The 19,742-nt window shown below is 45.8% G+C and overlaps 1 protein-coding gene across 1 annotated transcript; it reads right to left on the reverse strand.

Moving 5' to 3' along the window:
- Positions 1-3,127: 3,127 nt before the first annotated feature.
- Positions 3,128-16,363, reverse strand: LOC146191456 (putative caffeoyl-CoA O-methyltransferase 2). The gene is made up of 7 exons (XM_084601993.1): positions 15,895-16,363; positions 14,640-14,754; positions 14,060-14,171; positions 10,112-10,230; positions 8,574-8,628; positions 5,065-5,198; positions 3,128-3,511 (listed from the first exon to the last, which is right to left on the reverse strand). The coding sequence occupies exons 2-7, from the start codon at positions 14,736-14,738 to the stop codon at positions 3,359-3,361; spliced, it is 672 nt and encodes a 223-aa protein (XP_084458119.1). The 5' UTR covers positions 14,739-14,754; positions 15,895-16,363; the 3' UTR covers positions 3,128-3,358.
- Positions 16,364-19,742: the final 3,379 nt, after the last annotated feature.

The following is a 19,742-nucleotide window of genomic DNA, read 5'->3' on the forward strand; positions in this document are numbered from 1 at the left end:
CTCAAGGAGTGTTATAACAAGTGGAACGGAACACCTGGGAACACGGCCACACACGGCCACTCGGCTACGATATTCAAACTACGATGCCAAGAAACCCGTCCGCCACCATCGCCACAGTCAAGTCCGGCTTGCGAGCGATCACGGACTCGGAGCCGGCGACACATGGCGACCATCTGTCGGCCTATCGCTAGAAACGGCGACGAGAAGCAGCAGACATTTTACAAACAAAACATAAAACAAGTTTTACGTCACATCCGGCAAGTTAATCCTCCTCACTTCTTTCAGCTGGCGCATGCGCAGAAGCGACGGAGCATTCCAATAAAGATGGTCTGGTTAGCTAAACTACCTTTCTTGGTAGCTGGCTGAGTCCAAAAGTAGCTAAATCTAGCTACAAAGTAGCTAAATTGGCAACACTGACTCGGAGTCTCGAACGGAAGCACTTGAGACTCCGTTGCCGAGAACCGTTGACGCTCAAAATGGTCCAATCCGACGGCAGCACTTTCGCAGGGCCAATGGGAGAGCTTGCTGCGCTCTCGCTTCAAATATGCCGCGGGGCGAGAAGGGGTTCACCGTCAGGGCCACGGCGCGCCGTGCTGTCTGGACGTTCAGCGCATGTTAAAACACGTCGCTTCTGTCCCTTTGGTACGGCTCGCCTCCAGTGCATTGGTGCTTTGCAGAGAAGTATCCAAAGTTTGTGAAGGAGGCGTTCGCCGAAGAAGTTTGGCGTCCGGCTGAATTTCTAGGCGGCTTTGGCCAGGCACAACAACTGGTAGCACTGTCGCTCGCTAGCACTGTTTCCTTCTTTAGCGTCAACAGCCGCCGAAACCACGTTGTGTTTTGTGGTGCAGGCTGGTTGATCCATACCTTGTGAGTGTTTGTGGGAAATTTCGATGTATCCAGGTTATTCGCTGCTCCTTTTATTCCCGGCGAGAGTATCGGGGGAGGACGCAGAGGAAAGCAACGGCGGGACGTCGATGTAAGCTGCTCCACGCGCAGCCGCAGAGCGTGTTTCGGCGGCAGCCACTATCTGCGAGAATTCTGCCACTGGCACGAACACTTCAGCGGCAGAGTCAGTTGCAGCGATAACACCTGGTGTATTTAAAGGACGCAAGTACTCCTTCTTGTTGACCATATAGTCTTCGTAGAACGGATATTCCAAAGGTAAGTTCTCATAGTCCTCATTGAGCCACTGCAGTTTCTCGTGGGGACTTTCATCAACGGCGTTGCTGCGGAAAGAGCTGTCAGGACGTGGAGTATAAGGCATCCCAATAAGAGCCGTGATTGACTTATCTACGTCAGACACGTGCTGAGAAGATGGAAGGGTACACTCTTGCGTTATGTCAGGCGCTCCTTGGTAAACTATTTCGAACATTTCATCAGCCATCGACAGACCGAGCCGTCTTCCTGAGAAGGATCCCAGGATTTAATCTTTCCGTTGAGATTTTGCTCTTCAAACTGCGATACCCCTTCGGATACTGACTCGGTGCTCAAAACGCCTACCGTTGCCCTGCAAGGTCACTGCTCACTGCCGCTCCAGTGGTACGAGCTGCAAACGTTCCTTCGGCGGCCTCCGTAAGTGGCACATGCATCTTACGCAGGACTGCGATCTTTACCGACAAAGTGCCAAGAGACGACCGAGCATCTATATCTGCTCTAGACGCAGAGATCCTAGAACCGGAGCGCCTGCTCTCTTCTAGCATAATTGTCTCCAGCGCCTCATATCGAAGCGCAATGTCAGTCCTTATTGGACTGCTCCTTCGCGGAATAGTGCTTCCACAAACGCCCCTGTCATCGTTGTCATAGCCATCGGGTCTCCTTTTCGCCTTTTCGTTCAGGAAAAAACACGGTTGATAGGAGGAGTAAGGGTGCCCGAATGTCTTCCATTTCTCGCTGTTTGCGTCGATGTCCTCAATATCGCTGAAGGAAGAACATGCCCCGGAACTTGTGGCTTTCAATTTTGATTTCTTGCTAACGAACGCGTGAAAGTTAGATGCGTGTCGTGTCCTTGAAAATGCGCTTTTTGAGAGGTCAGCGGCGAGTTACCTTCACCAGAATGATCTCGCTTGAATGGGAACCATTCACTTGGTTTGTGGTCGCGAGCGGTTGTAACAGGGGGCGTAGCGTTTCGGATGTCCTTACTCTCTATTGCTCCGGGCAGCATTTCCGTGTTGAAGAGGGGGGTGCTTTGACTCGCCCTCGGCAAGCCAGAAACGGCGGTCGACTAGGTCTTCTTGCGGGTACCGTGCAAGATGTTGAGCAAGCGAAGGCGGCTGGTGGTCCTGACGAACCATGATGCAGGCCTGTCAGCGCTGCTGCCTTCCCGCGGCTGACTGAGGTGAGTGTTGGATGGTTTGGACATAATTCGTCCTGCAGCTACCAACGAGCCATAGAAACCCGTCTTCTTTTTCTTCTTACTCTTGGAACGTGCTCAAGTAGCCTGCTTTAAGAAAATGTGTCTTTGAAGACGAGTTAGCTGCCTCAACGAATTTTCTCACTTTCTGGAAAAACGCCATGCTGGTTGTGAAAATGTCTTGCTCTTCGGCTGAGGAGACCTAGCAAGACATCACGGCAGACTTGTTTGGGCCTGAAAAAACAATGCTACGTACCATACCCTAGTAAGGCTTTAGCCTTAATAAAGCACGCTAGTCTCGAGACAACCTTTAAGTGAACCTGATGCTCACCTCGTCACGCTATTTACAGGCACATTTTTGCGCAGCCAGCAGATGCAAAGGGAAGCGCAGCCGACCCGGTTCCATGTGCGAAAAGTTATCGTCGGAGAGCGCTTAGTAGAAACGCCTCTTTCAGGCACACGGCACGCAGTACGATATATCGAATGTCCGCTGAGCGGTAGTTCGGTAAACGAGAGCAACAATACTATATGCTTCTGTATGAGATTTTTAACATAATCTGAGAACTCTATAAAAACATTATTTCAATATATAGGATACATTGATACATCGTATATATGAATATGCGAGACCGAGTGTAAGCATGCCGTTTGTTTTTGAAAATAGAAAAATTACAAACAATGACACCGTGCCCTTAGTTATGAAGTCACTCACCGAGAGACCACTGAACGTTTATTTTGCTAAACCAGAAAACTAGACATAGAGCTAGAAACATAGCCTTTACAGCTTCGTAGTGCAAGAATAAAGTCAGATATTCGAAGTGAATGCTCCATTAAGCTAAAGATTAAAGAAAAATAAAGAACAAAACTTACGATGTGCCAGTGTAGCTTACAAGTATGTATTTATTTCAACAATACGTTCTGCTACTCACAGACATATTTAAGTGGAATAGCTTTGGGGAAGACACTGATTGCGGTACGGTTTCCTGGTCAGCAACAAAGGCGTCTTGTCTACTTAATAAGCGCCAACATGACCCCATCACCCACGGTCAATATGCACGTGTGTACACGCTCATCCTTTGGGAGTTTTTCATTGATCTTCCGCAGTGCGTCAACTTTTGAATTGGATATGGACTCGTCGTACACGTGTCCTTGCCAAAGGACCTGGAAAAACAGAATTTACAAAATAAAAACATGTTCCTCTTTGCTGCAATAAATGCTAAAAGCTAATACGACACATCAGCGATTGTTTCGAGATTGTGATTGTCTGTGGTGTCATCTGCCACAGCTTCACATGACTAGAGGCCGAACATTTAGAATAAAAACGTAGATTTAGACTCCAAAAATGGTGGTCAAAGTACACCTTATGGGTACCAAACAGGGAAATGCAGATACAACAAATTTTAGCAAGAGTGCGAATGAATTTAGGTCAGAATATCAGACACGGTGCAACATCAAAGAAGCGCAACTCGTAATCATGCGAAATGTGCAAATCATAGGAAAATCTTCATTCATGCAGTAAATAAGAGTATCTATTTTTGCATACACAAGATGCCTCAGCATCGCAAATACGCTGCCACTTATGTTGCGAGTACATGGTGCATGAGTAGGTAGTGAGGATTTCGTCCGCAGATTTTAATTCTTGGCTCACAAGCACGCGATGTCTCGTTGGAGAGGACAGCTCTGTTCGTTTTTCTAAACAATTTGGAAACACTGTGCCATATGAACAGTTGCCACCTGCAGTATTCTGCTGTGAAATGGCAGGAAACAGTTCCATGGAAATGGTTCTTTCTAAATTTTCTGTTCACGTGGTTTTGTGCAATGGTTTGGTTTGGTTTGTGGGGTCTAACATCCCAAAGTGACTCAGGCTATGAGAGACGCTGTAGTGGATGACTCCGGAAATGTCGACCACCTGGGGTTCTTTAACGTGCACTGACATCGCGCAGCACACGGACGCCACTCCGGGTCGCCACCATCGAAACGCAGCCGCCGAGGCTGGGATATGATCCCGCTTCCTTGGGCACAGTAGTGGAGCGCCTTAACCACTGCGCCACCCCGGCGGGGCTTTTGTGCAATGATTATTTACATGGCTGTCATTGTTCCCCTCAGCCCTTTGACTTTACCTGGCGTTGCCATGCGTGGTGTGGCTCAAAACCACAGAGCATCCGAAAGCGAGACGGAACTGTATATTCAGGGCCGTTCAAACAAATTCGGGTATTTTTAGGCACTAACACTAATAATTATGTCAATAAGACGCATTTTTAGGCTTTGCATTCATAACACGCAATTTAGGTGCACATAAAAAAACGCGTGGATATGATCAACGTTACTAGAACAAGAGTTTGTTCTAGTAACGTTGGATATGATCGTGTAAAAAATAGCCGTTTTCCTAAACTCTGCTCTCTAAATATGGCCAACCGACATGTAGTACCTAAACGTCGCCGTTCAAAGGCTGTCAAGCTTAATCAAGGCTTCTATCAACGGTTAATTGTTCAAAAACGCTTATCGAAATGGTTTGCGCCGTGCATTGCTTTGGCAGACGTTCTGTGCTTGGCTGTACTTTTGCGTGTTTCGACCCACGCTACATGCCGCTCTGACTGGATGAAACTTATCATGTACGGCATTACACATTGAGCGGTATCACCTCCTTTTTTGTTAGAACTACAGAAATTTCTGACCGCATTTAATCAATCCTGGCTGATAAGACAGGCACTTACGTTGTCAAGCGCGATGATTCCGCCTTTCTTCACTAGCTTCAGGCAGCGTTCGTAATAGTCTTCATACTCTTCTTTTGCAGCGTCGATGAAGGCAAAATCGAAGCTTCCTGACTGCCCCTCGGAGATCAGGGCATCTGAAGGTGGTAAAAAGAAAGAGTAAAGGGTGTCGCTCAAAGTGAGGGGCACATCTGTCCAATAACTATGTTAACGCGAAAGCGTTAAATCTCCGTTCTCCAGAAAGTCTAGCGTCGGCGTTATGAGCAAAAAAACGCGGACACGGCTACGGAAGGTGCTAGTTGACAAGTGACATGGCGAAGCACTGATTGGCCGACAGGTTTTTTGGCGTCACGAGATCACATGACATGGTCGAGTTGCAAGAAGCTGCCAAGACAGGTAGCTATTTTCAGGTGGTAGAGTTACCATGGGAAGCAATTCCCACGTTACGCTTGCAGACCACGCAGGCACGTTCATGCATTTTGGTCATAGCAGGGCTTTCTATGTCGGACGTTCTTTCACATAATTTGGTGCCTTAAGGCGCATGCTAATTAGTACGATTGAGATAATATATGCAAAAATTAAGGCTTTGCTGATTGAGGAAAATCCAAAGTGTATAGGGAACCAAAGCTGGAGTTTGCTCCGGATCTGCGAGTCCCAAACTCCTTTGCTCAAATAAAGTTTTATTCATCCATCCGCGACGCCAGCGCTCGGTTTCCAGCGGAGCGGAGAGGAACTACAAAACCTACGCGCATCCGCACCCGCGCTGCGAGCGGCTGTCTGCGGAGTCTGCGCAGCCCGCTCGCTCGGGAGCGCGTGCTACAGGCAGCCGCACTAAGCCGCACGTGCACGCGGAGCGGGAGAAGGATAGTGAGGACGAGGGGGGATGGTCGTGCGTCTGCGCGCAAAGCCGGCGCTCTTTTCCAGTGGTTTCTCATTTTTGCTTTTTTCTGTGCCCCGGCCGACATAGAGGCTGGCGGGAGGCACGCTTTTTATCGGTGCTTTCGAAAGTGAGAAATTATGATTAATTGATCGCCGCGGACATTGTTTTCAAAGAGCGCTTGTTGGCAGGCTCAGACAAAAAAAAAAGAAGAAACATGAACGCGAATTCGGTACTCGAAGGCAGAGGCAAGCGACAGGTATTTTGAAGGACTTGAGGCGGCACCTCTTGATGTCTCTTCCATGTTGTTCAGAGAATAAAAGGTCCAGCCTTCTCGTTCAGAATTGATACGCGTGTACACAGCGACGAGTGCTCTGGGCGCTGGTTGGGGAGCTTCCTTTCCATTTGTGACTGCTCACTTGAAAGGGGCCTATTCAACTCTTTGGGGACAGATGTTTAGGCGATGCTGCCGGCGCCGTGGTGCCTGTTTTCGGCGCGTTTAGGACACGTTCCCTACAAAGGCACAAAGCATGCCGCCTTACCCTTTGGTTCCTGCTGACAGCGGTCAGGGGGAGTTCGCTGCTGTGGCGCTGCCATCCGAAATCAATGACTTATCTACCTTTAACGATGAGAGGTTTCTTAACGACCTGGATCACTGACGAGAAGCCGAGGCATGCCATTTTTTCGGCAGTTTCCTCTCTCCGCGAAACGAAGAGCGAGGAAATGCCTGACGACTTTCCATGCAGGCGGGGACATCTCTCCAAGTGAACCTTTGTCTTCTTAATTCCACAGCTACACTGCGCAATCCCTAGTTCAGTTATCTCCTCCAGCGAATGCGCAGTTTTGAGCTCCCGAAGCAGGATCGCGTATGAGGATAGAACGATTAACGTATGTGTTTTCCCTTTATAAGCGCCGAGTGATGGCATTAATGACATATATCTGTTTCTTGAGGCCGAGTTGGTTCCGCGATGGCTGCTGCGGCACCGCCAGTTACAAACAGAGGTGCGAGATACGAGCGGTACGAGATACCTAAAAAAAAAAAAAAAAAAAAAAAACAGACAACCATCGTTTCAATACGAGAGAGAGAACAGAGAAAAACGCTTTCACGAGTTTTGCGAAAAAGCGCGCCGTCACTTTTTCATTCCAAATTTTTTTTTCTTGTCCCCTTTGTTGAAGCGCGACGGCGGCCAGAATGCGGCCGGAGGAGGAGAGAAACAACCGAGCGTGCGCGCGCAAACACGTGCTGGAAAGCAGCGCGGAGCAGACGACAGCATGCTTTTCTATGAGGCGGGGAGCAGACGACGCGGCCGCACTGCGCGGAGGTTTTGACGGGGTCTCCATGGAGGGCGCTGACGCACAGAGCGGCGCAGCGCCCCCTGGCCCAGGTTTTCTCCCCTATGCATGCGAACGAAGATCCGGAATGGGAGCCGCAGACGGAACCCACTAATACTGTCGCGTTTAAGGGCGGGCCTTAGGTGTCCCCTAAATTTCTGCACAAAATGTTAACAGAAAGCAGAAAGGTTTAAGCAAAACCCCTTTTAAATAATTTGAAGCGAAGTCAATTGAGCGCCTAATTAGGGCTTCTCAGCTGTTGAGAGAGAAAATGGTATATTGCTGGCTTCTTCACAGGTGAGAGCAAAACGTTTATCAGCTACCATTCATTAAAGCGCAATAAGTGGGCGGAGGCTTCGACGTCCTGAAGTTGGTGATGCAAAATTGTCGACGTTATGATCGATACTATCCATACATAATCATTACATCGAACTGTTGGTGGCAAAAAACGTTCGATAGTACTATTAATGTGATTAGAATCCGCAAAGCACGCATTTATCGCTGCAGCATAATCTCGGCGACATTTCCGCCTATATCGAGAATTCGGCAACGATGATAGGGCTCACCAATTTACCCAGACCACGATATCCAGCTCTCCAGACGTAATTCCATAGATGTATATATGGTATCAAGGTACCACACACACAAAAAAAGCCTGATTGTGCTGATTAGATAGTGACTGGCATCGCCCATAAGGCTCCCAATAGATCATAGACGCACTGTTGATCGCGCATAGTTCCGAAGTGAAATCGCAAGAATAAATTACTTCAGATATATGTTCGCTGACGTTCGTATTCGGGTTTTAGCTGCATGCTGCTGCTTACATAACAGCAGACACTGCCGGTTGTATTTGGTAAGCTTGCACGAAGCGCTCAGCGTCAGGATGCGGATTGTGCACAGGTCGCAACCTCAATGATTGCCAACGCTTCGGTGATATGAAAAGTTAGTGATGATTTTGTTGATGACATCATACAAAATATGCTCACATAATAAGTTGCTGTGAAGTCGCCTTCCACAAGCTTGGCTTCTCGTGTAACTGAGACGGGCAACTTTGTTAGAGCTCGTGGCAAACTACTTTCTTCGACTTTTAGGGGCCCAGTGATTGTTTATTTTTGTTTATTTCATTTGCATTTTTATCAGTCATTTGAAAACCTACCAGTAGCACTATTAATATCGACGGTTATTTTACACCGCCGTTAGCTTACGGGGAAAACAATTATCGACAGTTTTAAGCAGGCATTGAAACTATCAACAGTAATCCATTTCGCAACAGTATACTGAATGCAAATGTCGATCTGCTCACCGAGAGACTGTATGCCGTCGCCAATCCGTAAGTCGATTTTGTGGTCAACACCAGCCTGCGTCGAGCATGCGCACGTCCAGGTTCGCAAATGAGCGCCGTCGGGCATTGGTTTGTGCGAAAAGAAGAAACAATGAAAAAAGTACGAACAAAAATTGGACAGAGCTGAACTGACCGGGCGCCGTTCTAGAACGTGATGGGTAATACCCCAGTAAAAAAAAAATCAATGGGTCCAATTGGGAAGACCAGTCAGATTGAATTGGTTCTGCCAATCCCAAATGGTTTGTCCAATGGGTACTGTCCAACCCAAATGGTTTCTCCACTCCCAATTGGGAAGCCCGGTTGGTTTTCTCACTCCCAATTGGGACGCCCAGTTGGTTTCATGACTCCCAATTGGGAATGAAGAAACCATTTGGGGGTCCCAATTGGGATTGAATAAACCCATTGGGAAGCCCAATGGGTTACAAAAATTGGGACGCCCATTTGAAACGAATTGGGCTTCCCATTGGTTCTAATTGGTCCTAAGCAAACATTCCCAATTGGGAAAGTCAAGTCAGCGATATCCTTGACTGAGATGTGCACAGATATACATACCTCTATTAAAAGACAACAGTGAAAAATTTAAGTTCTTATAAAAAGTATATGCCGCTTAATCTTAATAATTGATTATATCATGTTCACTATAAGTGCAGGCATAATTAAATAAGTTAACTCTGAATAACAAAAATGTGTCACTGGTCCCAGCAGCACTGTTCAAAGAATGGAGTATATAAGTCGGCAACCTGTGGATATATACATTGAATCTGTATTAGTTCCATGTGTGTAATGCTTGCTTGTCTCATATATGATTTCTGTAAAATATTGTAATTTCATTCCACTTGTATAGAAGTCGGCTCCCCTATAACTTTTGGACACAAAACATTGAAATTGCATTTCCATTCTTTTTTTTTTTTCAGCTATGTGAGTTCAAACCATTTGGGCTCAATGGGTATGCCATTTGAGTTCAATTGATGAACCATTTGGTCTTCATGGGTGACCTATTATTTTCAATTGGGAGCACCAATTCATATCAAATGGTCAGGCCCAATGGGTGGCGAAAACACAATTGGTTTTTGACCCATTCATTTCAATTGGGAAATTCCCAATTGGACCCATTGACTTTTTTTGACTGGGACGTACACTCTACGAAATTGATGGTTAGAGCGTAAGTTCTACTACCGTAGGTACAACTCCGAGCTTCGCTTCTTTTTGCGCGCTTCCTCTCTTGACCTTCAGGCCTTCAGTTACAATAAATAAATAATATATAGCGTGCGTCCAGCTGCTAGTGCTGCCCATGACAAGTTAGAAATTCATGGCAGTCGAATTTGAATATTTTGTTCCTTTTTTATTCATTTTTCTTGGGTCCGTTTTTGTTAACATTTTGTTAAATAATAATGCTTAAAATCATGCTAAAGTCACGCTTCCACAAAGTCTGAATATACCCGTTTATTATTGCATAAATTCTTGTTGAAATCATATGTTTTTACAAAGTATAAACGTACCTCTTTAAAGAAAGGTATTCCAACATCGGCGTACTCTTGACTGGTGTCAAGGCCAACCACTACGCCGTCTGGTGGCAGTGCTAGGGCAGCAGACAAAGCACTGAGACCCGTGAACACGCCTGCAGAAGATCATCACGACCTCTTATGCTTACAAAAATTACAGTATACGCAGTCTGCAGGCTACCTATAAAGTCTTAAAGACATTTTTACACATGAACTTTTTCCTTTCACTCCGTCAGAAATGCCAACCCTGCATGACAAATAAAAAAAAGTAAATGTCTCAGCCTTTTTTCGGTATCACCCCGATACTGAAGACACCGAAGAAATGCAGAAACCGACCTTCTGTCACAAACTGAGTCGCGGGCGATCGCAGACATATGTTGCACAACGACTTTAGTTAGTCGAGCCAGTGCTCATTAAAGACAAAAAAGAAAAAAGAAATACGCCCCTTATCGTCAAAGCCTGTAGGAATGTAAATCTGCAGCTGGCTGAAGTGACGCGATGTCTCAGGGCCGCAAAAATTTAAATCCCGACACGCATGGAGTGCTTTTTTTTTTCTTTTTTTTTTTACTCGCGGATGCATTTCGCATTTGAAACAGATGCGGCATATGCTGGCATTCTTGCACTATCACAGGCGTTTATGTTCCCGCTACTAGCACCTGTAACGGAACGTCCGCGTACGTTCTACACGCGGCACGCATTCGCGTGCAAAAGAAAAAAGAAAGGAGAAAACGCTCCATGGTGACCGACAGCCTGGCGCCTTACACGACGGCAACTCCATGGAAACTTTACAGATGCAGGTGGCATGTAATGGCACATATGCACAACGTCAGTGCCCGCGAGTCACACCGAATGGTGATTCTTTGCCCCGCGCAGTTACTGAGAGTTGGTTTTATGCACATATGGGTGCGCATGCCCATGCAAATAAATTTTCCAGTGCTTGCGCTCGCCCTGTATTGAAGTGCGCACTTCACAAATTCAAGGCAAGTATAGAAAACGCAATAGTTTGTTTACGAAACGCCTCGAGTACCCGTGAAGGCTATAGATTAGCTAGATTTTGGCAGGCTAGCGTAGCACTCGTACAAATACTCGGGGAAATTCGGGCTCAAAAATAAGCGAACCAATGAACGTAACTTCGCTTGCCGAGGATCGTAATGTCGGTCGCCGCATTGAATTCCAAGGCGACGGCGCGCTGTTCAGACAAAACGCCTAAACCTCCTACTGTATAGTAATGAGCACTGTAGAGAAAAGCCTTTCGTGCTCGTTTCTAGGCGCTGTGTCAGAACCTCAAGTAGTCAACAAGGGGATAACTATAAGTTGCAGTTCCCCCCGAAACACCTTAGAACATGGTGTATGAAAATTCACGCGAAGCATTGTGTCGTATTGTTTAATCATCATTTCGCCTCGTTTTTAGAAAGTCCTAGCTGCTGCTTGTGCTAAATAAGATTAAATGACTGTTGTAACTGATTCACTTCGTTTAGGCTGCTGTCGTTTTAAGTAATTTCGTTTATTTACAACAAACAATTAATCAACCAATACAACTTCTTTAAGAGGGGAGCAAGAGCTCGGAAAGAGGCATGCTCATCGATGGGCTCCCCGTTCGTTCTGCCCGCATTCCTTTTCCCTCCGGTCGGAGGGAATCCCGGTCCTCTTGTCCCGGCGTTGGCCCCTCTCCCATGGCATCCCGCAGAGGGTGGCCCGGGGGCGTATTTGGGTTTGCTCGGTACGGTGGCTCCGCAAGGGACAAAACGACAGAAGAGACGAAGAAAGCGGGCTGTTCCGACTAGCATCTACCGCCCCCAGGAGCCGAGCAGCCTAGCGATTAGCGGCGCATGCTTTTTCAATGGGCGTCACGTTGGACGCGGCACTAGCTTGAGAAGGCCTATACTACTACTGCTACTACTATTATTATTATTATTATTATTATTATTATTATTATTATTATTATTATTATTAGTAGTAGTAGTAGTAGTAGTAGTAGTAGTAGTAGTAGTAGTAGTAGTAGTAGTAGTAGTAGTAGTAGTAGTAGTATAGAGGAAGACTCGTTTCACTAAGTTGGCACTGAATTGTCTGTAGGTAACGCCCAAATTAACTGGCTAAATATTATCTTCATAGTTTTAATTATAAATAATAATAATAATAATAATAATAATAATAATAATAATAATAATAATAATAATAATAATAATAATAATAATAATAATAATAATAATTAGCAGAGAAATATTACTGTGTATTATTATTATTATTATTTAGTAGTAGTAGTAGTAGTAGTAGTAGTAGTAGTAGTAGTAGTAGTAGTAGTAGTAGTAGTAGTAGTAGTAGTAGTAGTAGTAGTAATAGTATTATAGGCTCTCTCAAGCTAGTGCCGCGTCCAACGTGACGCCCATTGAAAAAGCATGCGCCGCTAATCGCTAGGCTGCTCGGCTCCTAGGGGCGGTAGATGCTAGTCGGAACAGCCCACTTTCTTCGTCTCTTCTGTTGCTTTGTCCCTTGCGGAGCCACCGTACCGAGCAAACCCAAATACGCGGCCCGGGGAGGAGCTGTCACCGGCCATAAATTACTGAAAGGCGCCTGTTTAGTGTGAGGCGAACAATTTTACACAAAGTGAGAGTACACATTTCGAGGGTGCAAAAAAAAAAGGAGAAAAAACGCAAGTTTCAACAGTGACCACAATCCCAAATGAAATTGGCTGATGGCTGACCGTCGGTAAACGACTGGGTAGAGCTCGGCAGCCGATATTCTCGGCCAGCTAACGCAACCCTAAAGGCGATCCCTGGCTGGGTAACAGTTATATGATAGTTAATAGTTGGCCAAATCGGTAAATGGAAGTCGGCACCCAATGCTCGGCAGCCAAACATGACCCGAAATAGGGCCGTGGTCGGCTGCCCACGATGTTTTCCAAGCAGCATGTATGTTTTTAGCGAATGCATTTGCTTAACGTTAACACAATTAAAGAAGCTTTTAAATAAAAATTGTAAGCAGCATGAACATGAGCGCTTTTAATGGGGGATATCTTTTCGGTATGCGTGCGTGCAGCGCGATGGTGTCTTGTTTCGTAGTCTTTCTTTGGTGCGCATTGTTTATTGTACGACTGCATGCTGGACCTGATCGCTTCGGCAATGCTTGTGTTAAATATGTTCACTGTCAGACATCTGCTGCTCTCAGTCCGCTGTCGCAAACAATCACTGCATTTGTTTAAGCTTTGCAGAATATTCTGAGGGCCACCAATGCTTTTCACGAATAACTGCGTGCTTTTTGGCACCGATACGTACTCACATTTGGAACTATTTAGGCAATGTTTTGCCCTGCTAGGGTGTACATTGTCTGCAAGATCGGCCACCGACCTTGGTTCATCCTCGACGCGACCATACGTGGACCTAGTCCGGCTAGGCTGCTTGTCGCTGTCGGGCCTGCATAAACCCTACTATGTATAGGCCGGTCTAAGGCCAATAACTAAACACTCGGTCCAACCTTGCTGATCTGGTTTTGGTCAAGGTCGGTCATGTTGCATGCCGACGTTGGTTCAATGTAGGGCCACTGTCGATCTTTCAGTGGGGATAATGCTGACGTACGATCCCTGAAAATGAGCGTTCGTGACGCTGGTTGAAAAACCGATGTGGCCGCGTTCTCTAGCTGTACATCTGTCATGCTAGTTTCCGGATACAGGAACGCGAAACGTCATTATTGTTATGGTGTGAGGCTCGCATTTCCTAACGTGTCTGGCAGCAGCATTGCGATGCCTGTACAACGGCAAAGCGGAGTTTAAAACTTCCCGTGCACCCGAAGACTAATTTTCTCTCTAAAATAGCTACGCAAAAAATTTCCACTGTGGCAACTTGGCGAAAGCAAAGTTACATTATAAGCATGGATGACAATTCACACATTAATGAAAACAAACATCTTAAAACTAACCCCAAACAATGCGATACCAAAAAGCATTCTCACCTATCTCGAGGTATTTCTTTGCGCCAGTGGCTCGCAGCAAAAGCTCGAACATGTTCAGAGTGGGCGGGTCAGAGAGCATGAATCCGCGGTTGCCGAAAAGTTCCCAGGTCCTCTGTTATGTAGAGTGAAGTTGTGAAAAGGTTACCGTGATTCAAGGACAGATTTCTATACTCTTCGAGTAATCAGAGGTGCTGCACGTGCTACACACCTCGACTCAGATACCTGACCCAGCTACAAGTCTTATTCATCCGGTCAACTCAACCGGAGTATATGGAGTTTTATGAATGCATAAATCATCATAGTCTCATAGATTCAGGTTATTCTCTCAGCTAATATATATTCCTTCTCTGTTCCCGTTTATCCCATAAAAAGAAAACCATCTACCAAGGAGAATTGTCGAATAAATTGCTCTCCTATTATCTACCCAGACGCTCCATGAGCACCCGAAATGCAGGATCCTCACCAGATTGTTTATTGTTTCTTTCCTGCGCTAAGCGCCCAGATAAGTATCTCTGCATGTGAAGAATCTCGGAGCAGGCGGAGATCTCTCTGTTTTCGGTTGATGGAAACGTATACTCACCGCCTGCAGTTTCTCCAGGACGGGGTGCATAGCCGAGTGGCGATTGATGTACTGCGCAGCATCGGCCGTGTTCAGGGAGGCCTTAGGGAAAGAGGCCATGGTGTACTAAGGCTGTCTGGAAGAACCGAAACCATTAAACAGCGAACGTGCGCTCGCGGTCATTCAGGTGCGTATGTGTACTTCTCATATGCTTCCTTAAGGGATTCAAGGATTCAATATAAGAAGCCGTCAGGTTAACTATGGTAATTTTTTGTGCGATATCCTTTATGATTGTTACATAGTTACATAACACCGATTAAAACTTATACTCAGCGAAGTGCGGAGAACCTTGCTGTTGACGTCAAAGACGGTCCGATTTCATATGCCGGCTTTTTAAGGCTCATGCTGTCGTGGACAAAGTGTGTCCCGCTTTTGCGGCATTCTGATTGGCCGAGGCGGGATGCGTCCCTGCCATCTGCAAGGAACGCTACGCGACAGGAGCGATGGTGTACCATCCAAACTCACACTTGCTGGAGAAAGTGTGATAGATACTGCGCCTTTCCTTTCCTATAAGCCAATTATAATTATATGTAGCACTGCAACGAATGCCGACAAGAGGCTAACGATGAGAGGAAAATTATAGGATAGGAAGGGTCGGCTTTCGCCATTCTCCTCTTAAGAGACATCTAAGAGACCCTCTAATTTTATTTTTCTTCCAAATCCTGTCGTTCCTCTCCCAGTGACCTTTATTGTTGTTTTGTTTTGTGGTTTTGAAATATACCACAGCCATATTAACGTGATCTAGCACCCTCAGCCTGGCGCTGTGCTCTGTCACGATTTTTATCTGTCATTGCAGATAATGGTCTGAAAAGAGTTCATATGCTTTATCTGCGTTTAGCATATTCGACCGTTTTAGACTCTTAGAATTCTAAAACCCTTTCATCTGCCTTTGGACGCCCTAAGTGCTTTGTATATACGTACTGTAACGGCATATACATCATTGACTTAGTTGACCGACCTTCCCCCCCCCCCCCCCCCCCCACACACACACACACACACTTGGGCCACCAAAAGGGGGTTGTACAGTATAGCTTTGATGTTCGCATGGTGAGCACATTGCAAGGTCACGGGTGCGGACTCTTGGGACGCGAAGCCCCACATACCACCTTCCTTACACCAGCAAGCCCTCCTCTTCAAAAAATTTCTTTTCATTCGATCTCTATAGCTGTATTCACAATTAAAAAAAAAAAAGGTATTTCGCAACGAAGTAGCTCACCTGTTGAGAGTGGAAAGTGTCCGTAGGTGACTATAGTCCTCTGCGCCGAAACAAACTGCCGCGATAAGCTTAGGAGAGGCTCCGGTCCGCCAAATGCAAACAGCTATGTCTATGTCTTGCGGATAATTATCGAAAACAACACGGCTTTCGTATGACGCCACAAACGGAGCCAGACAAGCCACCGCGCTGCTCGCGCTATAACCAGGTGTTTCATATCCGGACGGGTTTCACCAGTCTCCATACGTTTTCATTGTCAGGCAGATTGCGCTGGAACTCTCGCTACACGCCCGCAGTGGCCTCTTTCTGTGGAGTCTGTTCACACAAGCAGGTACTGTATAATAGAGCTAAACATGTCTCAATAAAGCAAAAAGCAATAGTCGGAAATTTTAGCGATCTGCCGATAGAAAAAAGAATTGTTTTGCTCAAAACAATTCTTTTTTATCGCTCAAATTTCAGACTGTTGCTTTTTCTTCACGAGGATAGTTTTTATCGCAACCAGCCACTATCCTGAGCACGGTTATTTGTGGTTTAATTTCTTGTGCGTAAAGTTATCTCCTGAACAGTTACCATGGAAAGATCAAATACACTTAACTGCTGAGGGCAGAATGGCCCCATATATGTCACCCATAACAAGAATGCGGTCATTTTTTGCTCAATAGCGCTGAAAGATGGGGCTGTGGCAGATAGGTCACCGCTGCTTGCGGCGGGGGCTAGCCACTAACGAATTTTTATCTGTTGTAGGCCGTCATTGCACCCACCACCGCTTCGGTGGTGGACGACGGCTGTTGTTGCGGCGCGCGTCTCTCTCCCCGTCTTCATTTTCTTTCTTCTCTATTTCCTCTTCTGTCTGCACGAGGCAGCGGAGGTGGCTCAGCTACAGAGCCAGTAGCAGGCCCGTGTATTTTCTTTTCCTTCTTCCTACACTACAACAACAACAATAGCGCAAATAAAAAAGATAAACAGCATAAAATGCAGCGCTTCAAATGCAAGGAGACAGAGCGAACAACACGTGCTGTCCGCTCTGTGTCTGTCCTTGAAGCGTTGCATTATCTATCGTGACAAGCCAACTGGCCCGAACGTCTACCTTGACCGAAATAGAAACATCGAGCGAAAGCAGCAGAAGAGCAACACACATACATGCTTCACTAAAGCAATATGAACCAGACATTTTTGTCTGGGCGCCTTCATATCGGAAATACTTTTATCCCGTTGGGAGGAATTCAGGTGTATGTCCTCCGGGGACCGGCTATGGCCACTTTTTAGAATATATTGGGCATTATGTTATGCGCCTCTAATGCAAATGAATTCATCATTATAAAATCCAATATGTTGATAAGCGGATCAGTGATCGAGATTGTCGGGACCTAAGGTGCATGAGCGCAATCATTTAAAAGACAGAATTCTTTGTTTGGCGCAATATTATATATATCATGCTGGTCACTTTGGGCAAGATTTGACTGTTCAGCAATCTGCGAAAACAGGGGGTTCATGCCGCTGTCTGCTGAGAGGTGTGTGTTTCGGCAGAGCAGTGATATATGCGGATGGCTTCGCTATTAATCTTCTCAAGGTTGTCATACTGTCTTCTAGTGATGGTGTATATCCGTTGCTTCCCAAGCCAATCATGGTGGCGACTAATCCCATCACGAGTGGAGGGTGCAGTCGAACACCGCTACAACGAACACCGCATGAACGAAATTTTTGCTTCAGTGAAGTATTTTGATTTCCCCATCAAACCGAAATAGAAAGCAATAGAACAAAATTTTGACGTAACAAACATTTACACTGCAAGGAAATTTTGGCTAAGTAGGGCTTATTGATTTAAAATGTGTTTTACCGTGAAAATAAGCACATTGACTTTAATCTGTGCTTTTCCATAGGTCCACGCTCCTCTAACGTTCCACTAAAAACTCAAGCTTGAGTCGGTATCGGCTCTTCCTGATCCACCCACTCACACACGCATGAAGATAGAACGGTCACCTTTTACGTTTTGATTGTGTCTCACAGCAAAGACAAAAATTAATATGTAGAATTTATTCGGGGCCTATATGTCAGCGGCCCTGTCATACTGGCTCGGTAGACAGGGCCTGTTCGACTGCTGAACCCAAGGCCATGGGATCAGATCCCAGCCGCGGCAGCCGCTTTCGATGGAGGCGGAAAGCAAGGCGCCCGAGTACTGTGTAATGTCAGTACATGTAAAATAATCCCAGGTGGTCGAAATTTCCAAAGCGTTCCATCATGGCATTTGTAATAGCTTCAGTCTCTTTGGGACGTTAAACACTATAAACCAAACCAAACATATAGGGAGTATGCACCTTCGTCATAGATGAGGCCATTTTGTGGTGCATGAAGCACGGCGAAAGGCTGCAGACATATCTGTTCGGGTTATCCGTTGTCTGTTCCGGCTCGAAGTGGCGAAGCTGTGCTCTGCGCCACAGTATGGAGCCCATGACATCATTTGAATATCTCCTATATATTATCGTTAGTAAAGCGGTGACAACCAGATAGAAAACACATGTGGTTCGTGAGATTGCTTGGAAATAGGAAAGGAAAAGTTTCAAGTTTGCACGCTGTATCTAAACAAAGTGCAGCAAATGGTACAACCAGTAGACATGGTATTTTTCATGCGCGTAGCAGAAAAAAGGGTTCATTGCTTGAGGATAGAGAACACGTCGAAAGTCAACCTTCCTATTACCGCCGGTTTGGCAAACATTTGTGAACAAAATGTACAGCCATTCTTGTAAATGGCGTAAAGGAGTGCAACAAGAAGAGAGTCACACGGACTGCTAAGTGAGAATGAAATCCAGGCCGGAAACGGCTGTGCTCTAAGCTATGACTCGCACAAACAATTGCACCAACTTTAATTTGTGCACTGCTACTACCAATTTAGGAGATGAAACCATGTCGTCATATCGATGGTACCGAATGCACGAGAAAGCTATTTTGTGGCATACGCCCGACTTTGAATAATTATGGTCGGAGTTTTCTGACATGCCTGCGAAGAAAGAAATGAAACGTTCCATCTCAAATACCTTTCCACAGCATTAAATGCCTTGGTCCGATCCGTTCGGCATAAGAGGGCAAAATAATTTGGTTACGTCTGACGTACAGCTTTCGCCAAAAGTTCAAAGCCCAGGAAGAGCAACCATACTAATCCCAGTCTTTGGAATAGCCTTGGAAGACCGTAGTTCTTTCTCGAAATCCAGCCCCACAACACTTCCCAAAAGAAAATATAGCGAAATTCTAAGCTTTTGATAAAGGGTGTATATAATCGTACATAATTGTGCATAATTCAGACCGGAATGAAGCGAAAGCTGACCTTTGTTGAGCTACGGACATCGAGTGGCCATGGTTCTGCTGAAAGTGACCGCCGCATATTATCTGTCACTTTGCTGCTTATGCTGAATAGGCTGCCGGAGGCGCATATTCACGAAAGGAGAGCACGGCGCACTAGTGTGAAGCACAGCGCTGTACGCTAGTCTTCTTAACTCCGCCAATCCAAAGTGATCGAGTCATCAGGCTGACGCACTGATGTAGTGTATTCTCAGCGTCGAGGCATCGTCTCATGCCTAGAGTTGTTGCATCAATCCAGGTTTACATTGGTTTGGAAGGAGAGTCATATCAAAATTTGCGTGCTCGTTCTCGCTCTTTTTTTAAAGAGCGCGCCAAAGTTGCTGGCACACTGGCAATGGCGCCGAACGCTCAACCAACTTCTTTTGAAATAAAATATGTTTATGCATGTAATTTATAACTAATGCTCCATCAAAAATAAATTTAACGCTTGGTTAATTACAATAAATAAATTAGTTGAATATTATTACAACTCACTTTATTCATTATCACCATCACCA

Source organism: Amblyomma maculatum, chromosome 4 (genome assembly GCF_055883805.1).
Source record: "Amblyomma maculatum isolate TAMU_Amacu chromosome 4, ASM5588380v1, whole genome shotgun sequence".
Lineage (NCBI taxonomy): Eukaryota > Metazoa > Arthropoda > Arachnida > Ixodida > Ixodidae > Amblyomma > Amblyomma maculatum.

Excerpts from the sequence above, each read along its gene's own strand:
- LOC146191456 (XM_084601993.1), bottom strand. The coding sequence starts at position 14,738 with ATGGCCTCTTTCCCTAAGGCCTCCCTGAACACGGCCGATGCTGCGCAG. Across the intron at positions 14,172-14,639 it reads TCCTGGAGAAACTGCAGGCG|AGGACCTGGGAACTTTTCGG; the intron begins GTGAGTATACGT and ends TCTACATAACAG. Across the intron at positions 3,512-5,064 it reads GAATCATCGCGCTTGACAAC|GTCCTTTGGCAAGGACACGT; the intron begins GTAAGTGCCTGT and ends CTGTTTTTCCAG.